Consider the following 24127-nt stretch of genomic DNA (forward strand, 5'->3'; position numbering starts at 1 on the left):
TGTATGTATATATATATATATATATATATATATATATATTAATAAAGTAGCCGCAAGAATTCTCCTCGGGATAAAAGTATCATAGGTTTGCAACAACAAATACCACATACAAATTCAATACAGCTAGGTTAACAGCTAAGACTATGACAAGAGAATATTCTTTTCATTATTTTGACTCTTGAGTATAGATCGGTTAATATCTTATGTTTTTAGATAGTGATGTGGTTCTCTGTTGATTAACTGTGTCGGATATATACTCGAGAGTCAAAACAATGATAATAATATTCTCTTGTCATAGTCCTATTAATAACACTATCTTATGTAACTTTCGAACACCATTTCAAGCACATTCAGTTGTGATAATAAAATACTACATTACATTCTATGAGCAACACCATCACAATTGCAACATCTATAGAGGAAAGAGTCCTCATTTTTCTCTCTAATTATTTAGTCCTAACACTGCTACCAGTAATCAGAGAAATTCTATGTATTCCACAAATTCTGTGATTACGCTGACCATAACTGGCTCATATGTACATAGATCTAACAAATCTTTCCAATTTCCGATTCATAAATAATGAAGCCTCCCTCACTAAAGTCTGTCCATTCTGACTGGCTGAGCTTTGATAATTCTCATATTCTGGAATCCAGTTTTTCACTTTATAAACGAATGGTTACTAACATTAAAATATGGCACTATCCACTTATTAAGTGTTTTCTTTTCAGATTAAATATGTTTTTAACTCTTTTTCAAAATGTTTTTTGACATGCTTTATTAACTATTTAATCTTATTATAAACTCTATCTCCTATTTGGTTTTATCGAGCTTTTACATCTGGTTGAGATTACTTTATAAATATTAATTCTTTAATATTTATAATATACTTTAGTTTTACCATCCTGGATAATTTTGGTAAATTTAATTGTAATTTTTATTTATATATATATATATATATATATATATATATATATATATATATATATATATACACCGATTTTCAATGTTTACTTTAACAATATAGAGTATAATCATGTTGACACACCGGTTTCTGTCAGATCATTGAAGTTAAGCAATGTTGAGCCAGTCATTACTAAAATGGGTGATCATTTGGGAATTCCAGGTGCTGTATGTGCTCTCCGGTTATCTCAGCATTGTTTCTAGTCAGTCTTGGGTCTTTCCTTGCCATTATTTAAGCAGTGCTGTTTCAGGAGATTGTGCAACCCTTGCCTCACAATTACATGCACAGCTACCCTTACAAGGGTGTCCATTGTCTCTTGAGACTGAATGGAGGCATTGACTTTAACAATGCTCAATACATGAGTAGAATTAGGTAATAAGTTTTAGAAACATATTTATTTTGTGTGTGTGTGTGTGTGTGTGTGTGTGTGTGTGTAAGATAGTGTTGGCAAAATAGAGGAAAAGGATTTTAGAAAAATACAAAACTTCAATGACAACTTTGAATTTGCATAAACTCAAGACATATTGATTGATATATTTATACGTTATGTGTAAAAGTAATTTACATTGTATACTAATTCGTTTGGCTGTTAAAGTAATTGGTTCTTATTCAGAATTTCCCCTATATAAAAAACAAACAAAAATCTCTAATGTACATACCTTTGACAAAATGCAAATATTGTATTCCAAAAATCACATAAATTGATGATCAAGTAGTTTTATTTTTAAATAAATCAAATTTTATGAATGTTTGAGGAGTGACTCTTTCGCCTGCCATTTTGAAAAAATATTTCAAACAAAGTGAGATAACTCGACAATACTTCATACTTACTGGATTTATGATGTAATGCCTATGAATTCCTATTAATCGATTAAAAATGATTTCTTTTATAAAAATAAAAATACTTGATCAATTTTGGAATATGATATTTTTGTTTTGTCACGGGTATGTACATCATATTAAATTTTTCTTTATTTTTGCTTTTTAATATAGGGTCAATTCTTGGCAAGAACCAAGTAATTCATAATTTAGTAATATTTTTATTTTACAAATTTTACAAACTTCATCTTTTATTAGCTTAAAAACGTGCAAGAACTACACAAAAATAATTGCTAGAATTAATTTTAGCCAAATTGGGTTTTAGCTATAACTAACCTGATATGCCATTGGCATTTGCCCTAGGCGGATTGAACCTGTTTCTTCTGAAGGAATAAGTGCCAAGGTAATATTAAATTCACAAGTGGTCCCCAACCTTGAGAAAAAAGGAATGTAATTTTATAGTATTTATTTTAAAATGATTTAATGGAGTTTTGTATTTTTTTTTTTTCCTTTCTTTCTTGAAACCAGTATTTGAAGCAAGAATATGAGAAATTCCTGCAAAATGACGACGAGACATTCTACCGAGTGGCACCTTATCATTATGGCAGCCATTATTCCAACAGCGGCACTGTTCTCCATTTTCTTGTCCGGCTTCCACCTTTTACAAAAATGTTTCTCAATTTTCAAGGTACGTACCGGCATTTTAATTCCTAGAAAAAAATTTTTTTTTTTCTTTTGACCGACATAATAAAAAATCAGATTGGTAGTTAATCCACTAGTTTACTTTTATTTTTTGTATTTGTCTTATTGTGCTATGTATATATATATATATATATATACTAGCGGAGGTGCCCGGCGTTGCCCGAGTGTTGTGGTGGTGGTGGTGGGGGATCAAAATAGCAATAGCAGGGGTGTCTGGGTGTGTGTAAATGGTGTAGTAAGGAACCTGTGGGGGTGGGGGTGTAAAAAGTGGTAGTAGTGGGAGTGGGGAATCAAAACAACAGTAAGCAGAGACGTTAAAAAAAAAAAACGTGGTAATAGGTAGACAGGCAGGCTTGAACCCATAATGCAAAACAGGAAAAGAAAGTGACGTCTTAGTCGAGAGCATCGAAATTAAGCATAGTCAATCGAAAAGAAAAGATGATTTGCAAAATGGCGACGCAAGAACTGACCTCTCCTTGTAGAAAACTGCCCAGTTGAGGGTGAAGGAATTAATGTTTTTGACCGATATTTGTCATCTGAAGGATCGAGCTTGAAAACGATACTGGTTTGGTCACATTCCGATGCATCTGTCAGAAGTTTTTGGAAGACATACAAACATACACACACACATTTTGCCTTTTATATATATAGAAGATGAAAGATTATTTATAATTGGTAGAAAATTCTTGAATTTAAAAAGATAAATTGTTAAAGTTTGTAGGGATCATGATATAGACATACTTCTATCTTTTTAGATTGTTGATAGTTATTTTCTTAGTGTGGTTGGTTAGAGTTAGGGTTGGAAGGGGGGTTCTATACTTATGTTTGAGAAGTGTGACCACGAGTTGGAGCTTTTTGTTAAAAAAAATGTTTGTCTGTTTGCACGCATTTATCTCAACAAAATTAAACTATGATAAAAAAATATAGCCTACATTTAGACCTATTATGCCTAGAAACTGTATTAAAAAATCCGTGATGATCGATTAATTGGTTTATGCCTGAATCCTGTGCATACAAAAATCTGTTTTGTGGTCTTGATGATTATTAGAATGTTAAAGATGATTTTCCAACCAACTTTAACAACTTCATCAGCTCGGTCCACTCTTTCTTTGTCTGCCCCTCCCTGACTGGGTAACAGTTTTAAGTATTTCAGTTGTATTTTTAGTGTCACTCGCACTGAGGATTGATCCTTCAACCTTGAGAAGAGTATAACTTAAAACTAAATTTTACCAAGTACTTTACCTACTATGCGACAAGCCTGTAGTGGATTAAGTATCTGGCTGACAAAACGAGAGCATGCTACACTCATGGATAAAGGATTCCATTTAAAATTCCATGCAGATCCCCTAGTTTTACAGAAAAATTCCCAAGTTCAACATGAAGAAGGTCAGGAGTTACATTAACCAAAACGTGAAAATAAAACTGAATATGAGAACAATATATAAGAAATTCAAATAATATGAATAATCAGTCGTCATTTTGAAAATTCAGAAATTGAATATTGATTTTTACATTTTGAACTTTGTAATATTTTAGTATTTTTACTGAGTAATTCTTTAATAATACTATGACTGATATTTTCTGTTTAAATGTTTGTGTTCTGATGTGATAAATGGTATGTGAATCTTCTCGAAGGATTTGTTCAGAAAAAAATAAGTGCTTCAAAAAATTTTTTATTCATTCAGTTTATGTGTGACAGATTTATTTATAAAGCTTTTTCTAATTTAATTTTTTTTCTTCTCACTAATTTATTTCAAATGAGTTGAAATATTGGCATACAGTGCTGTAGACATTTTTCTGACACTTTTTCTTTCACGGTTTCTTTCAAACATTCAAAGGTTAGGGTTGCCAAAGGTGTATGCTTGTTCTTTACTTCATATTCCAATGTTTTTCATTATCACTACAGAATCCTCGATTACTTAAGTGCTTTTCATTCGATGCTTTCTTGATATTAGCAGCTTCTGTAGAAACATTCTAACCAAATTTGAATTTGTGCTACCAAAGTATAAGCATTTTCATATTTGCTTCAAAATTAGATTCAGGAAAACAATTATAAGAAAATTATTAAAATATGCATCGATTATTAAGCATATAAAACTTTATATAATAAAACACTACAAATATAGCAACCTAAATTGACTTTAAAAATTAGTCGAAAAATCAGTCAATATTTCTGAACAACCTATTAGAAAGGGTTGTTGTGGTTTAACTTCTAAAGGACTTGTTTGGTTTATTTTTATCAGCACAGATACAATCTCCTATGTGAGTATTTTTTATGTTCTCTTGTCTCTGTCCATTTTTTTTTTTTTACAGATAATCATTTTGATTTGCCTGATCGAACATTCCATAGTATGGCCATAACATGGAAACTCTCCAGTTATCAATCGACCAGTGATGTCAAAGAACTTATTCCGGAATTTTATTTTCAACCTGAAATGTTTGTAAATAGCGAAGGTAAATTTGAAATATGAATCTGTTTTTAAAGGAAGGTGGTGTTTGATCAACACTACTGGGGAACTATGATTTAATATACTTTTTTGTTTTTAAAATCCCCAAAAACGGTTTTTCATGGTAAATAACTGATGATCCCTAAAATAATATTAAGATTAGTGTGAATTCCTGGGAGCAAATTAATAAAGTGATTGAGAGAGATTCACTTACACGCAAAATAGTTTTTCAGCTAAGAACTTTGCATTAAAAGTTTTATATAGTTTTAAAGGTTGAAACCTTCCAAAACTATTTTATATATAATGAGTTATAAATTTGTCACAACAATTTAGTAATGCCAGTAAGTACATGGAGATAATAATCCCTGGGAGCGTGATACTATTGTCAACACTAATCTGCTTCTCTCTGGTATTTTTATATTTGTTTCCATATTTTTGTTGCCTCGTCTACCTTATGATTTGTTTGTGTCCACAGGATTTGATTTTGGTATGAAGCAAACTGGGGATGTTGTTTGGGATGTCGAATTACCAAACTGGTGCCAAGGGAACCCTCGACTCTTTGTCCTTGTCCATCGTCAGGCACTGGAATCACCCTATGTAACCGAGAATATTCATCAATGGATCAACCTTGTGTTCGGATACAAACAACAGGGAGAATCTGCTGTGCAAGCCATCAACATTTTTCATCCTGCTGTAATTACCTTTTTATTTATTATTTTTGTTATTTGTTATTATTATTTTTTTTTGTTATTATTGATCATATTGCATTATGATGAACTAGCTGTACCCGGCCACACGTTGCTGTGGCTCAGTTTGTTAAAATGGAACACATTCCTCAAGAAAAATTGCATTTTGTATTGCATATTTACTTTTAATATTTTCTGCAATTATTTTTTCCTCAAAAAAGATTCCTTTTTTACCATAAATTGTTAGGGGAAAGGGTTTTTTTCTTTTTTTTGTCAGGAAAACTTGCACTTTTTTTTTTTTTTTAAAGAAAATTGGCAGTAAACGTTTTTTTTTTTTTTTGCAAACAGAATTTTTATTATAAAAAGAAAAGATGAATGCGTTATATGAACACTGTAAATAGTTAGGTGAAAGCAGAGAAAAGTTGGTTTTTTTTTTTTTTTCCTAAGAGAATGTACAAATTAATTTTGTGTCAACAGATGTTAAGAAAATAAACAGAAAAAATACTCCCATCATTAATTAATTAATTAATTATGCAAAAAAAAAAAAATGTTAATTTAGTGTTTGAACATTTAAACAACGCTTGGTTGAATCCGGTGGAATGATATGGAATCAGGGGGGTGGGGGTCAAATTCTGTATGAGTACCATTATTTTTAATTTTGTCTTGTGTTCAATTTTTGAAGTGGGCTATCAGCGATTGCAAACAAACAAATGTAACCAAAATGTGAAAAATTCAACAAATAATTTTAATAAATGCTAAGCTTAATTAAATTGAAACATTTTCAATTAAACGGGTCTCGGAATAGATACCCCAAACCTCCTCATGTTAAGGAAGGCTTTCGGAATAGACAACCCATAACCGTGTCAGCAACGTGAATGATTTTGCCGTAATAATGTACCGGCATATCATTCTATGTAGAAATTCAGAAGCTCCTTTAACATTAATTAATTTAGGTGACTGAAATAGGAAATTGAAGAATAAGGACAAAACTTAATTTCCGCAAAGGAAGGAAGTGTTTGTACACGTGAGAAGAAAAAAGTTATGAGAAATTTTTAGCACAGTTAATTTTTGAATTTAAATAAATCCAATGTAAAAATCCATATCGAGATAAAGATTAGTTTTCTTGGTATAATTCAAAGATAATTAGTAAAGTCAACTGGTACGATAATGAAGTAAATATTACAAAAAAGGAAACACCTTGTTTGTGCTGAGGAAAACGTCAGTAGTGTAATTCATTTTGCTTTGATTTATATCGTAACGATGTTTACAATCACAATGAAATCTGAAAAATTGGAACAGCAAAGAAACAAAACGAAAGCATACAAAACGCAGTAAACCGGAACTGAGGTTTTTAGAGGTGCATATAGAAATGCATTGTTTACACTTTTAAATGTAGTGGAGTCAGTGACTTTTTTAAAGCACACATGAAACGATTTGTTACTAATCGAGATTGATATGTGCATAATCGCTTTAAGTGAAAATGTGACATCTTACATTTTGTAATGCGCTAACCATAAATCAGTCCATAACTCTGTAATCAGAAAAACGTAAACAGAAAAAGAAAACATCAAACGAAACAAAAAAGGAAAAGGAAATGATATATGTTAATGAATAAAAAAAGAAAAGAAAAAGGAGAGAATATTTTTTTTCCTAGTGTAATAATGTTTTGAAATAAATTATAAATAAACAATATATAATTAGGCGTGGTGCGTTTCCCGCAATAGGAAGCATTTCAGTTTTTGTATGCAACTACAAAACTTATAGTCGGTGTGCATTCGTATTAGTCCCTCATGAACGATGAAGTGGTGGTATAAATTGGGAGCAGGAAAAGGAGGAATTAAATAGAGAGAAAAGATTTTACAACTTACATTGATTCTTACAGGGTTTGGCAGTGAACTCTCACCAGAAAAAATATAGGAATGTATGAGTATCGAGCAAGTGTAGAGGTAATAGGCCTATAGCAAACCTCAGATAATGTGCTGCAGTTTGTGCACATTACATTTGCACGAAATGTCTCGAGTTTTAATCCTATTAAAGTCAAACTGAGAGGGGAAAAAATGACTTCATTTTATTTATATAGAGAAAAATGACTTCATTTTATTTATATAGAGAAGAGAAGATTAACAAACTAAGAAATAATCCAGAAGGTAGAAATTGTTGTTTTAGGCTATTAAACCTAGGAACTTGAAATTTGGTAGCAATGATCCCTTACCTTTGCACCTGACTGTGTGTATGTAGGGGGGGGCATCACATTTATCTTTGTGTGATGCTGCCAAACTTATCAGGAACCTTGATTCCAGTAAAGCAACTGGCCCCGACAGCATTCCAATCAGTGTTGAAAAAGCTTCAATCAGAATTAGCTTCCATTATTGTAAAGTTGTTTAAACATTACCTTAAGGAGAAATACTTCCTAACATTGGAAAATTTTGTCAGTTTAGCCTGTATTTAAAAATACTGATAGAGAATGAGGTTGGGAAAGGCATTATCGACTGCAGGATTCAACGCAGATTCCTCTGTCAAACTTTGACTCTGGAATGTAAGTCTTTTTGTGTTTTGATGACATGTCAAATCAGGCATGTTCAAGCCTCCATCATATGGATGTTGACTACAGACCTGTCTGTGAACTCAATGCCTCTTCATCAATGAGAACAGGAGACGCTAGAGGGCCTGTAGGTTTTTGCAAGTAGAGGAAGTACGACCAATTGGTAGAGGATGAGAGGAAAAACATAAATGGTGCACACCTTGGCTCTACTCTTTAAGGAGAGTTTCCTCTGAAGCTAAGAGTTGATTGACACTTCAACTTTTAACTGTAGCTCTGATTGATCATTTTCAAGCTGTAGATGTCTAATCCGAACCACACATCAAGGATTTGAATCATGCTATCTGTTCAGCTGAAAGAAGCCGGGAAGGTGGTGTTACTGCGTCAAGCACCCAACCACATACCAACTGACTTGTGATTAATTTTGGCTTCTGTTATCATTTCATAAGTTGGTGCTTCTGTCACCATCTCAATGTTTTGGAAGCATGACGAATATGTTGATGCTATCGGTCAATACGGAAACTCTGGCTGGGACCCTGCCAGGCAAAGTGATTCCGCAAAAGACCATTGTGCTTGTGAAGTAGCAACTCCAACACAAGGTTGTAGAGCAAGGGTGACAGCAGACATTTCTGATGCACTGACCAGGAGATAGCAAAAGATTTTGAATGCTTACCTGTACATTATAACGTATGGAGATCCATTTGTGGAAATTGAGTTTAAAATCAGCAGTCTCTAAAACAGATGCCAGGAAACGATGGTCAGAAGCTTTAGACTGATCTAAGTTGTCTTCTATTCCTCTCTTCACAATGGTATGTTTTTTTTTATAAGGTAATCACCACTTATCAAGGCCCAGAAGCCACTCAGGGATAAGGGTTATTGCATGTACAGCACGTTAGTGTTGAGATTTAATAAAGTGTCTACTTAAGGGGCCGGTTTATCAGGAATTTGTTTACGTTGGCTTTGAAGACATCCAGGTTGTAGTCAGGTGGGAAACAGACAGACGGAACAGTTCCACATGCGTGCAGTTCTAAGAAAGAAGCTTTGCTCATGGAATCTACATTTTGATTTAGGCACAGATAAAGAGTGGGAAAAATTTTTGACGGGTTTCAGCTAGACGGGTGTTTTTCATAAAAGATTGGCAAGGGGGGACCAGAGATTGGAGCTCAGACGAGCACCTGCCATGGAAATAACGATAAAACAAAGACAGGCTCGCAATGTCTCTTCTGTAGGAAAGAGATTGCAGGGTAGAGAAAAAGGCATCCCCCACTAAGCCACGAAGTCTATTTTGTACTCTGTCAAGGCAGGATAGGCTGTTTTTAGCAGCTCCTGCCCAGATATGGCAGCAGTATTCCCTCCTTGGACGTACTTGGCTTTTATATAGATAGAGAATTGTATCAGTAGTGAGATTTCTTCTGGAGCGGTAGAAGGATCCCACCATCTTTCCAGCGACCTTGGCAACAGACTTGATGTACGTGTTCCATTTCAGATCAGGAGTAAAGGTCAAGCCCAGAAGCTTGTCAAAACATGGGGCTTCTCCTAGACAAGAGCCATCCATTTCAATTGATGCCAGATGGGGATCAGAGCATTGATGATGTAAAGATAGGAGCTTAGTTTTAGATGCATTAAAGGTAACCAGCCACGTCTTCCCCCACTGTACCACGCACTCGAGATCAGAGGAGAGAGAATCAGAGAGAACTTTGTCATTTACAGCCTTTGATGTGTTGCCATAGATGGTCGTGTCATCAGCATAGATGTCAACGAATGATTTAAGTATGTGTTTAGGGAGATCATTGATGTAGATCAGGAAAAGAGTCGGGCCCAGGATGGACCCCTGAGGGACTCCAGCATTAATACTGCGGGCCTCTGATTTTTGTCCATCGACCACTACTCTTATGAACCTATCAGAGAGAAATTATTTAATGATCGAGGAAACATTTCCAGTTATACCGTAGCTGGAAATCTTGTGAAGTAGGCCTTTATGCCATACCTTATCGAAGTCCTTTGATATGTCAAGAGCAATTGCCCTAGAAAGGAAGCCTTTGTCAAGAGATTCACTAATCCTATGAAATATAACCGTTAGCAAATCTACGGTAGATCTTGCAGAACGGAAACCATATTGTGTGTCACTAAGAAGGTTATTTCTGCTGAGGTGGTTGATTACTGCTCTATTTAATATGGATTCCAGCAACTTACTCATGACACACAGGAGACTTATTGGTCTGTACTGAGATAACTTATCACCGGAATTCTTAAATACAGGGCATACTGATGGGGTTTTCCAGGGTGTTGGAAAGCACTTCTCTTTAAGGCAACACTTAAACAGTTTCGTTAGTATGAGAGCAAGTTCAGGTTGAAGCTTTTTTAACACTATAATTGGGATACCGTCAGGGCCAGTTGCTTTACTGGAATCAAGGTTCTTGATTAGCTTGGCGACCTCACGCACAGATATTTGTATGTTACCTAGCGTGTATCAGATGCAAGTTGTTTTGAATCAATCTCCCCTTCATAGTGTAGTTCTGCTTGTGTTCAACTAACTCTTTGATAACACTCTGCAACCGATTTGATAGGAACTTGGCCCAAATTTTTAACTCTATATTTAGAGTTATGGGCCTATATTCATCTAGTTCCTTCCTACCATGCCTGTCCCTCTGCCTCAGCAATGTGATCACTCCCTTGATGATTTGGCCAGGGATGGAACCTTTGTCAAATCAATGATTGAACACATCCATCGGAAGCGATATAAATATGTGTGACAGTTTCAAGTACAATTTGTAGGGCAGACTGCTTTGTAACCTTGCCTTCACAACCAGCTACATATAAATCTCAAGTCAACTCCAAGGTCTGTCCATCCGGGTGCTTGACTTTTGCAATATATCCAAACCTCTTTACACTCATCTGTGTCAGAGTTTGCGACTTCATTGGAAACTTTTCTTAGCTTAGCTCAAACTACTTAGCCCTTGTAATGTTTGCTAGCCTCGAATCGAAGGTCCTGTTTAGCTAGTTCTTGTTTAACAGCATCCCTCTCATCCATCACCTGAACTAATTTCTCTTCTTACTCTTTCTTCATCTTGACCTTATCTAATGTGAGATACTGAACGTATTTAACGAAGAAGTTTCTGATCTTAATTTTCTAACCCACCATTTACTTCCAGTAACTGCCCCCATTTAAGCCTTTTGGATAAGTAGCTCTAGCTTTTCCTGGAAGTCTTTTGTCTCCAGCAAGGATGTCTTCAACTTCCGGTACTGGGCTAGTTTAGGTCTATTTCCTAATCTCAACTCGGTCATAACTAGTTTATCGTCTGTTTGACTTAGCCACGTAAACGTAGGACATGATAAAAAAATCTGTCATCTTTTCTAATTAACATTTAATTCAAATAAGTATTTTAAGTAGGAAAGAACACTATTTGTCCATGCCCACATCTCCTGTCTTGCGTCATCTAACGAAACCTGTCAACCAGATCACATCCAACCATCAGGTCAGCCAAGCTAGTCACACACCCTCCTGTCCCCCTAACTCCCCCTCCTTCCTTGTCTATCTATCTTGTACTTACCTACAGTTTGATTCCAAATGAAAGCCAGGTAGTATTGGATAATTATTTTCTATTGGGTAATTATTCCGTTCATATATATTTTCTTTTAATTTTCAGACTTATTTTGGGGTTGATGTGGATAGTGAAAAGGATCCAGTACACAGACAGGCCCTTATTACAATGATCAAAACTTATGGCCAAACCCCAAAGCAGCTCCTCCGTACACCTCATCCACAGCTACCTCCCTATTTGCTCAGCCAGATTTTTCCGAATTTGGCCAATGGTGGTAAATTTTTTAATTTTGTAAGTACCATTTTACGTTTTGTAAATTATGCGAAAAAAAAATTTATGCTTTGTTTGTTTATTAGTTTAGTATATTTTTTTGTTTCATCATTTGTTATTTTTTTAACATTTTCAGACTTGCTAAAATAAATAAATAATTAAAAAAAATTAATCTAAAATTAATTTGAATGTTTTTTTGTTATAAAAGCAAAGTCAGTCATTACTAAGATGAAGTTGATTCAGGGAATGTGATCATGTCATTACTATAAATTTCATTACTATAAATGTCAATGAAAATGGAAGTTGCTACATAGTAGATTTCAGTGCAAGATCCACAGTTAGTGCTATATTAGGAATGATTTAAGTTAGGTTATATACCTTCATTGGAGAACTTCACCACCTGTTATTAAAAAGAATAAAACAATGACAACAAAAAATAAGAATGGAGAGAATGAACTGCTATGTGTTAGCAAACCAACAAAATTCAAGTTTTCTATGTAGTGAGATGCCCTTACGAGAAACTGTTGGGACTGAAAAATTGATTCGCAGTGGTCATCACCTAGTGAACTTGAATGCTATGCGATATCTATTGCGAATAAACAATATTTCACCCGTAATTAACAAAGCGAACATCATTTAGAAAATCGTTTACATTCTTTCATTGTCTGTGAACCTGTTTCAATATTCATCTAATTTGGATTCTTCAAACTACTGTTCTCATCTTGAGTGTTATTTTCACAACGTTTCAGTTGATGTAAGCTCCGATCATATTCAGGTGTATCTTGTTGAACATGATAATCTTTCTGTCAAACTTGAGATTCTGCATGGAATTTTGAATGCAACGCTTTATTTAACCCATGGGGGTAGCATGCTTTCGTTTCATCAACCATGAATAGGTAGAAGTCCTAAGTAATTTGCAATTGGATGTTGAATGCTGCTTGCACTGAGGATTTAACCTTCAACTGTTAGAAGAGTGTCACTTACAACTGAATTTTACCAAGTATTTCACCCGCTAAATAATATAACTAAATTTAGTGGATAAAGTGTCAACATAACACTCCAGATGAGAACAGTAGTTCAAAGAATCCAAATAATACAAATAAACGATCCTCATCTCAAAAATTCAGAAACGTGTTTTATGATAGACTGGAATTTTTTTTTTTTTTCTATTAATTCACAAAACATGCATCGGAAAAAGTTTCTAACTAAAGTGTTCGTATCCACTTTCACTTAAAAATGAATGATTCATCTAGTTCAATTAAATGAATCATTTATTCAGAATGATGACTCTGTTAAGTACTGATCATTAGAAATGACTCGTGTCGCATTAATTTTTTTTGTGTAATTCCAGTCTTTACAGGCCAGTCAGGTACATTTCTGGCGATTGGTAATACCATGAAACTGCACTTTTTATTATTTATTATTGATATGACTCTATCCAGAATGATATCAGACCTTTCGTCGACCTAAGATTTGTTGTTTTATGTTGGTTTTGTTCCGATTTTGTGTGTGTGTGTGTGTGTGTGTGTGTGTGTGTATATATATATATATATATATATATATATATGTATATATATATATATATATTTACGGAATTAAGAAAAGTGTCCAACCTAAGTACAAATGCAATATTCCAAATTTTTCTCTGTTTACTATTGATGATTTGGCATTTTATAATAATTATAATTTACTTAATTTCCCGCAAGTGTTAATTTGCTGGTGGTCTGGAGGTAGAATACCAGCATACAAAATCAAGGGTGACTTTACAACTTGGTTTGAATCTCCCAACTTATCGCTTCCTTCATCAACGATTACATCAGCATGAAACACTAATATCTGTAGGTATAAGAAGTAATTATTAATATTTATTTACAATAGATTATCATTTCATTTATATATATATATATATATATACGAGCAAACAGTTAATAAAACATGTTAAAAAGCACTTTGAAATGAGTTAAAAACATATCTAATCTGAAAAGGAAACACTAGATAAGTGGATGGTCCTTAATCCGCAGAGTTTTGAAGAAATATTTTCCTTCTCATCAGAGGGTAGGAATTAGCAAAATGTGGGATCGGATTTTGTATGCAGAAGTATTTGATGAAACAACTTTCTTGAAGTTATACATTTGGATTTTACCATCACTGGATTATTTATCTTCCACCAGACTATCCATTCAAGTGTGATCACCTTTTTCTTCACCATATTCCCTCTGCTTCACTTTTTTTGTTTTCAAGTAAGATCTTGGACTTAATTGTTGTTTCATCAAATACTTTTGCATGCAAAAATCTGATGAGAAGGTAAGTATTTCTTCGAAACTCCGCGGATTAAGGACTATCCACTTATCTAGTGTTTCCTTTTCAGATTAAATATGTTTTTAACTGATTTCAAAGTGTTTTTTTAACATGTTTTATTAACTGTTTGCTCGTATTATAAGCTCTATTTCCTATTTGGTTTTATCAAGCTTTTACATCTGGCTGAGATAACTTTATAAACATTAATTCTTTAATATTTATAATATACTTTAATTTTAATTTTACCGTCTTGGATCATTTTGGTAAATTTAATTGTAATTTTCATTTTATATATATATAATATATATATATATATATATATATATATATATAATGTTTTATTTTTATTAGCGATACCAGCAGCATTGGAACACTGCCACTGTATTCAAATTTATTTACCTCAGTGATAGTCTTTTTGCTCCTTTGCATTCATTAACTCACCCCATTTTTGATGGGAGACTTTTTTTCTTTTTCAGTATTTATATATTTTAATAATTTAAGTGCATGAAAAATTATGGACACAAAAATTATTAAATATAAGATGAAATGCCTTACAAATAATTATAAAACCAAATTCAAAATGATGAAAAAGAAACAGATTTAACAGAGAAGCCAATAAATAAAAAATAGAGTGAAAAATTAAAATATGCAATAAATAAATGTTACTGTAGCCAATCAAATTTAATTTTTTATCTACCCGGCTCATTTTTTTTTGTGTTTTATAAGTTGTTTAAAATTCTCTTTATTTCATCTCAAATATTTACTTTTTATGAGCAGTTCGGAAAATAAACCTCATTTTGAAACACTGAAAATAAAATAAAAAAACTTAAAGGAACATGAAAACTGCGAATTTCAGAATGAGATGTTGGTGCTATCTTATTTATGATCTAATTGTAAAAAGCAAATATTTGATATGAAATAAAGAATATTTAAAACAACTTAAAAACAAATAAAGAAAAATGACTCGGGGAGGGGGGGTAGCTATAAAAATAACCTTTATTTATTGGATTTATCCCCCTTTATTCGTTTATTCGCTTCTCTGTTAAATAGCCTTCCAAACTTTTTGGGTGTGTTTAAAAAGTGTTATTTTTTTATATGCTTAATTGTAGTCCTTTTTTGTTATTCTCTTTTTATTTGTTGCATATTTGTACATTAAATTTAGTTTTTCTAATTTTTAAAAAATGTTTCTTATTTATTTTATTTTTTTATTTGTTAAACACGTGTAAAAATTTTATTTTGTTGTTACCCTTTTTTTTGGCATGAAATTTAGTTTTTCTTTTAATTTAATTTCTTCATTCATTTTCATTCTTTTTTTGTCTTTTTCTTTTTTTTTTCTTTTTTGTTTCATATTCTTTTCTTGTGTAGGGAAAAAAACCAAAGAAATTCCTGGAAACTTGTGTACGGTCTTTTTTTTCCTTTTTGTCTCATCCCTTTGGTCTCATTATTTAACACGACTAAAACAATTGCTAATCATCTTGCATGAACGAAAAATGCAGCAATATCTCCATCTCTTGCTCTCCTTTCAAGTACACTCATGTCCTTATCTATTTCATTCACTGGCTGCATGATGGCTCTCCCTCCTCAACTACAAATACTCCTTCCTTTAACTACTTGGGGATATGCTTCAAGAGATCCTAACCTCACTCCTACAGGCACATGTTGATTAAATTGAACCCTTTTACCTTTAGAAATATGGTTTTGCTTTGGTTTTTGTTGTTGAGTAGCTGAACACCCCCACAAAATGGACTGGCTTAAACCATTTAAATCGCACTTTTTCTTGCTGTGTGCGTGCAGATTAACAATGAATTTTCTTTTCTCCTCCTTACAACCTTACAGAAAAGAAATTGTGAGTTTATCTCGGTTCTATTTTTTGAGATACTAGATTAGGCTGTCTGAAGATATTGACTTCCTGACTTAAATGCACCAGACATTCATGTTTTTTCTTTTTCCTTTGCAAAACTCAATCATGTTCTACAAAACCAAAATAACAATATTTCTCTACAAAACAGCCAAACTAAACACCATGAATAAAAACTTTTGCCACCGAAAGAGTTGATGTGCTGCAAAACAAAACAACCAAACTAAACACCATAAAATAAATATTTGAAGATATAAACAACTTGAAACTTAAAATCTTTTTCCCAAAATCATTGGATTTGACATTAGCTAACACGAAAAGGATTAATAATGCTGTCAAACAAAACGATAACCCCCCCCCCCAAAAAAGCCTCTGCTTTATTATTTTCATGGTAAATGCTGAACTGAAGTTCGATCTATACCCTCCCCCTCTGCAAAACATTTACAACAAACTCGTCTAGCAACAACCACTATCAGCAATTTCCCCATCTCTCTATCTGTGCCTAAAACTAAATGCAAATTCCATCAACAAACTTTCTTTCCTAGAACTGCCCACCTATGGAACTCTCTACCGTAGGGCTGCCTTCCAGCTGACCACAACATGGTCATTTTCAAGTTCAATATAAACAAGATTTTTGTTTAGCCGAACTCTTTAATCAAGTTCTACCCAGTTTATACCATTATCACAGTGTTATCACAGTGTTGTCTCACCGACCATCTGACACTCACCCACTTTTATCCTTAAGCGATCTTGTAAAGAGAAAAATAAAATGATTATAATAATAAACTATGTGCCATATTTCCTATTTTCTATACATCTAACATAGCAAGGGAAATTGCTTTGATCCCATGAACTGTCCATAAACAGAAGCAGTTTGTCTTTCTGAAATGTAAGTTTTTGGCACATTAGCTAATGACATCTTGTAAAGGTGGTTGTAATGATGATGCTGCAACTGTGTTTCTCTGTCTCTTTACATTAATGTAACAAAATGAAAACCTATATGCAGAAACCTCTATTAGTCTCTCTGACATGCAAATAGTTGGCTCATTGGATGGTGAGATCTACTTGTAAAGGTGGTTATGGTGATGTAACGGCTGTGTTTATCTTTGTCTTTGAATTAATATAACAAAATAAAAGCCTATATACAGAAACAGTTGTTAGTCTCTCTGACATGCAAGTAGTAGACTCATTAGATGGTGACATCTACTTGTAAAGCTGATTGTAGTGGTGATGCAGCAACCAAAGTTTCTGTGTTTTTCTATTGACTTACAGCTGCAATCATATAACGACAGAAAAGGCATCAATGCTGACAGTATTTTTACACACACACACACACACACCTAAATATGAATACATGGGTGTTTGAACCCTTTCTATTTTATGATACATATTCCAATTACTATAAAAATGATTAGAAAAAAACCCCCAAACATTACTCTATAATAACTACCTAAATGTAATCTATGCTGTCATTTTTTTCTGGCTTTTTGTAAAATAGCAACTTTTCTTCATTTAATGGGGTAAGGAGTGGCTGGTTACTTTTAATGCATTTAAAACCAAGCTTCTCTCTTTACATCATCAACATTCTGATCCACATTTGGCATCAATTGAAATGAATGGCTCTCGTCTTCAGGAGGCCTCAAGTTTTAACAAGCTTCTTGGCTTGACCATTACTCCTGATCTTAAATGGAACACGTACATCAAATCTGTTGCCAAGGCCGCTGGAAAAATGGTGGGATCTTTCTATCGATCCGGTAGATATCTCACTGCTGATGCTATTCTCTATCTATATAAGAGCCAGGTATGTCCAAGGATGGAATACTGTTGCCACATCTGGGCAGGAGCTGCTAGAAAGGACTTGGCCCGCCTTGATAGAGTTCAAAATAGACTTCGTAGCCTCGTAGGAGATGTCCTTTTCTCTTCCTTGCAACCTCTATCTCACAGAAGAGATGTTGCGAGTTTGTTTCTGATGTATCGTTATTTTCATGGAAAGTGTTCGACTGAGCTTCAATCTATGGTCCCCCCTCGCCAAACTTTCACAAGAAACACTTGTCTAGCTGTAAACACTATCAATAATTCCCCCCACTCTTTATCTGTGCCTAAACCTAAACGTAGATTCCATGAACAAAGCTTCTTTCTTAGAAGTGCACGCCTGTGGAATTGTCTTCCATTTTCCTGCTTTCCGGCTGACTACAATATGGCTGTCTTCAAGTCTAACGTAAATAAGTTCTTGATGAGCCGTTCCATATAAGTTATCAAATTTACCAAATTTTCATTACTAATGATTACTATATTGTCCAATTTCTACTGTACACTCTTTAACCCTTATCCTTGAGTGGCCTCTTGGCCTTGATAATGTGGTGATGCCTATGTAAAAAAAAAAAAAATACAATTCTTTCGAGTTTGTTTCAATAAAAGTGCAACACTAATTTTTGCAACAAGTTTTCTAGACCATTTGAATTTATCTTAAAAATAACTCGTTAACAGAGCCTTAATGTAAGCCATTAATTATGTATCTATCATTTCTCAAAACCATGAGAAATTGTTAAAAACAATCTTTTTCTTTGAAAAATAGACTCATGTTTACACTTGAATTTGTGAAGCTTTAACTAAGGTTAAATTTAAATAAAATCAGATATAATCTCCAAATAAAGTGGTATTACCACCAGCAGATGCAGAGTAAACAAATTAATGCACAGAGCCATCTGTTGGTTACATAATAAACTAGCCTGATGTCAACAAAATTAGCAAGTATTTTTGTTGTCCAAATTAAGAGATGCTGAACTATCATTTGTAGGAAAATCAGATTTATTAAATACTCCACCCCAATCCAATCCAGAATCAAACAAATCAATGAATCATCTAAAATACATATTTGGTTTCAGCAATTAATAACCTAAAAAGGATCGATATGTTATAAATCAAACTAAACTCTCCCCCTTCTAATAAGTATCCCCCCTCCGCGTCCAATATTCCATTTACTTATGGTGTGTCTTCAGAACCACTATACAAAACATTTTATTATGTATTATAACAAACTCTCTCTTTCTCTTTCTCATTAATACTCAGGGTAGATTCATTGCATGTGTAATATATATATAATACTTGTAGAAACTAACCAATTCAATTATCTGCTTTATATTAATTTTATATAAGATGAATAACTCGCCTTTTAATACATGAAAGTATGAGGACTTCTGTGGGTGAGGGTTAAATCTCTTCTATTTATGATTGATCAAAAATAAAATATCAATGAGGATTAAAAATTAAAATCGATCAAAAATACAATATTTACTTTTTATGAACATTGACCAATATTCGCATGAATTATTTTATGTGACTGAAATAATTTTCAAAATGATGGCAGCTTTAAAAAAGGGCAAGTAACTCTGTATTCTAGAGTTATTTCATTTTGTTTGATCAACTGTTTTTTTATTTTAAAGGGAACTAATCTAGTTTTATGAATACAAAGTTATTTCCCTTTGTTTCATCTGCTTTTTTCACTTTTTTTTCACTTTTTATTTTTATTTTTTTTACTTTTCAGTCACATAAATTATTAACAGACGTAAAAAAAATAATTCGGGGCAGTGCCGGGTAGGGTCAGAAAAACTTGGTTTTATTGGTTAAACTAATGTTTAATTTCATGTAAAAAAACAAAAAAAATTATTTTTAAATCTAATGATCACATTTTGTTAATTTTTATTAATTTCTTTGCTTTCCTTCTCTTATGCAAAAAAAATACTAAAATTTAACCTGGAAAAAATACATCATGGTGATCTCATTTTTATACATAACTAAGCATATTTTGGTGTGCGTGTGTTTATTTATATGGAAAATTAGTTTATGGAATATTTGGAAAACATGAAAACAGACTAATAAAAATATAGACACAAATACAACCAAGAAATTTTGACTGATTTGGCCATATGCATTTTTATCATAAACTAATTTTCCATTTTGTCTGAAATTTTCATTTGTGCCATCATATTAAAAAAGATGAGAATTTGAAAATATGAATATTATCAAATAGATCCTGTCTTGAAAGGGGTGCTCAGTATTTAAATAGAGCTATTAATGAAGAAAAATTAGATAACAAAAAATTTATTTATTGAATTATCAAATATTCAAAAACTTGGAATATAATACAAGTTTTTCGTTAATCCATACAATTTCCAAAATTTATACTTAAAAACGAATAAAATTAGTTGGAAATTATATATCTATATCATTAATTGCTAATAAATAAATAATTTTTTTAACTGCAACAAAATGTACATGACATAAAATAAATCAGTTAATTTTTAGATTCAATTTAAATTAAATTTTTAGAACATTGTTAAATTTATAAAAGTGAACTTTTAAAATTGATAAATTTCAAATTAAATTTTGTACCTTAATTTTTAAATTTTATTTGAAAACACATTTTCTTTAACCATTTTCATGCTTTGCAAGAAATTCTATTTTAGCTCATGTAATCTAATGATAGGAAAAAAACTTCTAATGTATTTCATATGTGAATATTTGATGCTCCAATAAATAATAAAACAAAGTGTCCTAGATTTTCTATTTCAGATCTTGTAGCATCTAATATAAAAATCGATATTTGATTCTATCTAACCTAATTCTTTCATGAAACATTGGTGCATGTTTTTAGGAATATTAAAATGTTATTATAAGTCTTTTATTTGCAGATTACACTTATCCTGCTCAGAATATTTTTTGCATGGGGGGGGGCTTTACTTTCAGTAGAAAATGTACATTCCAGATGGAGCCAATTCTGATATCAACAGCAAATTCCTATATTAATATTAATTAGTAATACTAATACATTTCCTTCTTTGATTGATGATACATAATTGTTTAGGAATTAGTAATATCTTGAAACTATTATATTTGTAGTAATAAGACCCCAGGATATTCCATAGAATGATAAATATATTGAATCAACAAATGTTTTGATAAAGCTGCTATTCTTCTGGATAAAGCAAAAAATTATGAATATGAATTTATTAACATTTCTATGAAAAAAAATATCCATTATATTTTAAATATAAAACCAACCCAAATGAGATACATTAATAAGTACTAATAAATATTAAGTAATATTGTGCTAAATAATTCAATACAAATAATAAAAGCACATTGTAAGAGACAATCTTTAATTTACTCCTTCAATCCAGCACTTTTTGGCAGACAATGTTCTTTTTATTTGTTTGCCCTGGTTTTTTTTTTTTTTAAAATTTTTTTATGCAATGTTTTGCTGGCTACTTTCTTTGAAGAACCGCTTCATATTGAATAATTTCAAGTTTCTTTCTCACACCATTACAACAATGTTCATATATTATTATTATTATATTATTAAAAAATGAAGCTACATCAAAGGGGAGGTCACGCTCATATTTTTATTGATGATACATAATTGTTAAAAAAAAATTACATTTTTTTTCAACAATTATGTATCCGTCGTGTTTAAGAATAAGTAACCTATTGAAAGTATTTATGCATCTATTTAGATCATGTGACTTGCCCTTCATAAATAGTGTCAAACAAAATAAGTCACAATTTATTTCTTAACTAGCTTGGGTGCCTGGCGTTGCCCGAGTGTAGGTGTGTGTTGAACAAAAAAAAAAATAAATGGTGGCAGGCAGGCACGAACCCGTATCTTGAAGGAGGAAAAGAACACACACAAAAAAAGTGTCATCTTTGCTGTTGTGCCCATCGTCGAACCAGAAGTGACGAATGTTTAAATTAATGCCAGTCAATCGAAAAGAGGAGATGACTTTAAAAAATATCAGCGAAAAAAGCGACCCCCTCCCTGTAAAAATGTGCCCAGTTGAGGGTGAAGCAATTAATATTTTTAGCCAATTATTTTATATTTGTAGTCCGAAGGGTCGAGCTTCAAAACGATTCTGATCTTGTGAAAATCCATTGCCTCTATCGAAAGTTCTAGGCAGACATACAAAACATCGAAAAAAAACACAAAAAAAACTAACGTAAGGCAAACGAACGATGTTAAACGTAAAAATCGAAAAAATAAAGCAAAAAATAAAACAGAAAAACGAACGTTAAAAAAAAACATGTGAAAAATGGCTTAAATAAGCCTGTTTCGATATTAAAATTTAAAAAATCGGTGGGTACCTGGGTGTTTTTGTGTGTGTGTGTGTGGTCGGTCGGGGGTGTTAATGAAAACCTAAGAATAAGCGAAGTAAAAAAAAAAAAAAACAGAAAAACTAACATTACGTGAAAAATGGCTTAAATAACACTGGTTCAATATTTAAATTTAAAAAATCGAAAAAAAGACATCTCACACCACAATTTGAACCCAAAACGTTTAGATAATGAACCAACGCCCTAACCAACTGAGCTAACACGACGTACATGAAATTTAGTCAGTCCTTCAACTATTTAAACTAAATCAGGTCATGACATCATCTGACACATGCATAGAACCGGTCGTTGTCATGAGAGAAAAATTGTAGAAAATTGTCGATTTCGGGGTGAAAAAATTAACGTTTTTGGCCAATTTTTCGATATTTTTCGGGCGAAGGATGGAGCTTCAATATGATACCGAGTTTGTGAATTTTTGTTCTGTTTGTCGAAAGTTTTTAACGGACACACAAACACACACACATACATACATATATACATACATACATACACACATTTTCGCTTTTATATTTATAGATGAAAGAGCAACAGAGATCAGTCTTTTGGATTATTCAACTCTATCGAAATCAAACTCACAATTAACAAAAACTCACATTTTTATGAATCAAACTTTATTGATTCTTCTTGTCTCTGCCATGATTCACTTAAGTTAATCAACCAAATTTTTATTTTCATTTATTTTTCATTTTTGTTTTTATAATTCAAAGCATTATTTGGATTATTCAGACTATTGTACTCATATTGAGTGTTATTCACACAACATTTCAGCCGATGTAACCTCCATTCTGAATTTTACCGAGTACTTTATCCATTACATCTGTATTCGACATTCAAAATGCAGTTGCAAATTACTCATGACTTCTACCCAATCATGGCTGACAGAATGCGAACATGCTACCCTTGTGGATTAAATAAAGGATTCTGTTTAAAAATCTGTGCAGATTCCTGAGTTCAACAGAAAGATTCCCAAGTAAAAATCACGTCAAACGAGCCAGAACAACAGGAGCAGGTGTTACATATTGAGACTATGTGCACACGCACATGGTTGGCAGAGTAAAGTAACTGGCTGATGAGTACAGACCTGTCAAAACTGACCTCACTGGAAGTGAATAAATCAAGTAGTTGACCTTACAGCTGCCAGGGTTAAACACCTGCAAAAGACCAGGTCGATATAAACAAGTGAGATGAGAGAGAAGGGAGTCAAACTGCGATGGTAAACCACAAGTCACGTCACTATGCTGTGTTGCTGAAATCCGCTCAACTCCTGCTTCTCCCTCCTGTCTACAGATTGCCGCACGCAACACACAAAGCGAGAAATAAGTGTTTTATATTTTTTCTAACAGTTTTGTTGTTGCAAGTTCTTTTTTCTTGGCTGATGATGAGAAACTGCTATTTGTTCAACCTGGCTACATTACACAGGGAATAAATCAGAAGATTCTGATAATATTTTCGAAAAGATTGAGAAAGAGGTTGCAAAGAAGAGTGGGGCCAATTAAATTATAGATATGTTTCTGCAGCTCACCAAGAAATCTCAAATAGGAGTGATATCATCAGCATAGATATTAATTTGCTGAAGAATATTCTTTGGAAGATCATTGATGTAAACAGAGTTGGCCCTAGAATAGAATCCTGAGGAACACCAGGAAAAGAAAATAAAGAAATATCATCCAAAGTTCCTCATGATCTTTGATCAGAAAGAAAATCCTAACAATGTCAAGAACTTCATCATAACTCTGAAGTTTATGTAGAAGACCAGAATGTCACACTCTGTTGAGCACCTTCAAAATGTTGAGTGCAATGTCTCTACCCTCTCCTGAGTTATCCATAAATCGACCG

At 32.8% G+C, this 24127-nt stretch overlaps 1 protein-coding gene across 3 annotated transcripts in view; it reads left to right on the plus strand.

Moving 5' to 3' along the window:
- LOC145288529 (lysosomal-trafficking regulator-like) overlaps nucleotides 1-24127 on the plus strand; it is a 402321-nt gene that overhangs the window by 361202 nt on the left and 16992 nt on the right. For 2 of the 3 annotated variants that reach the window (XM_080136335.1, XM_080136337.1), the window contains 5 exons: nucleotides 2310-2469; nucleotides 4797-4937; nucleotides 5406-5623; nucleotides 11803-11988; nucleotides 15631-15663. In XM_080136335.1, the coding sequence (XP_079992461.1) occupies nucleotides 2310-2469; nucleotides 4797-4937; nucleotides 5406-5623; nucleotides 11803-11988; nucleotides 15631-15663 (738 nt within the window). The remainder of the gene's footprint in view (nucleotides 1-2309; nucleotides 2470-4796; nucleotides 4938-5405; nucleotides 5624-11802; nucleotides 11989-15630; nucleotides 15664-24127) is intronic. The other variant, XM_080136336.1, reaches the window with a different exon arrangement.

Source organism: Euprymna scolopes, chromosome 2 (assembly GCF_053919585.1).
Source record: "Euprymna scolopes isolate OS-2025 chromosome 2, ASM5391958v1, whole genome shotgun sequence".
In the NCBI taxonomy this organism is placed as follows: domain Eukaryota; kingdom Metazoa; phylum Mollusca; class Cephalopoda; order Sepiida; family Sepiolidae; genus Euprymna; species Euprymna scolopes.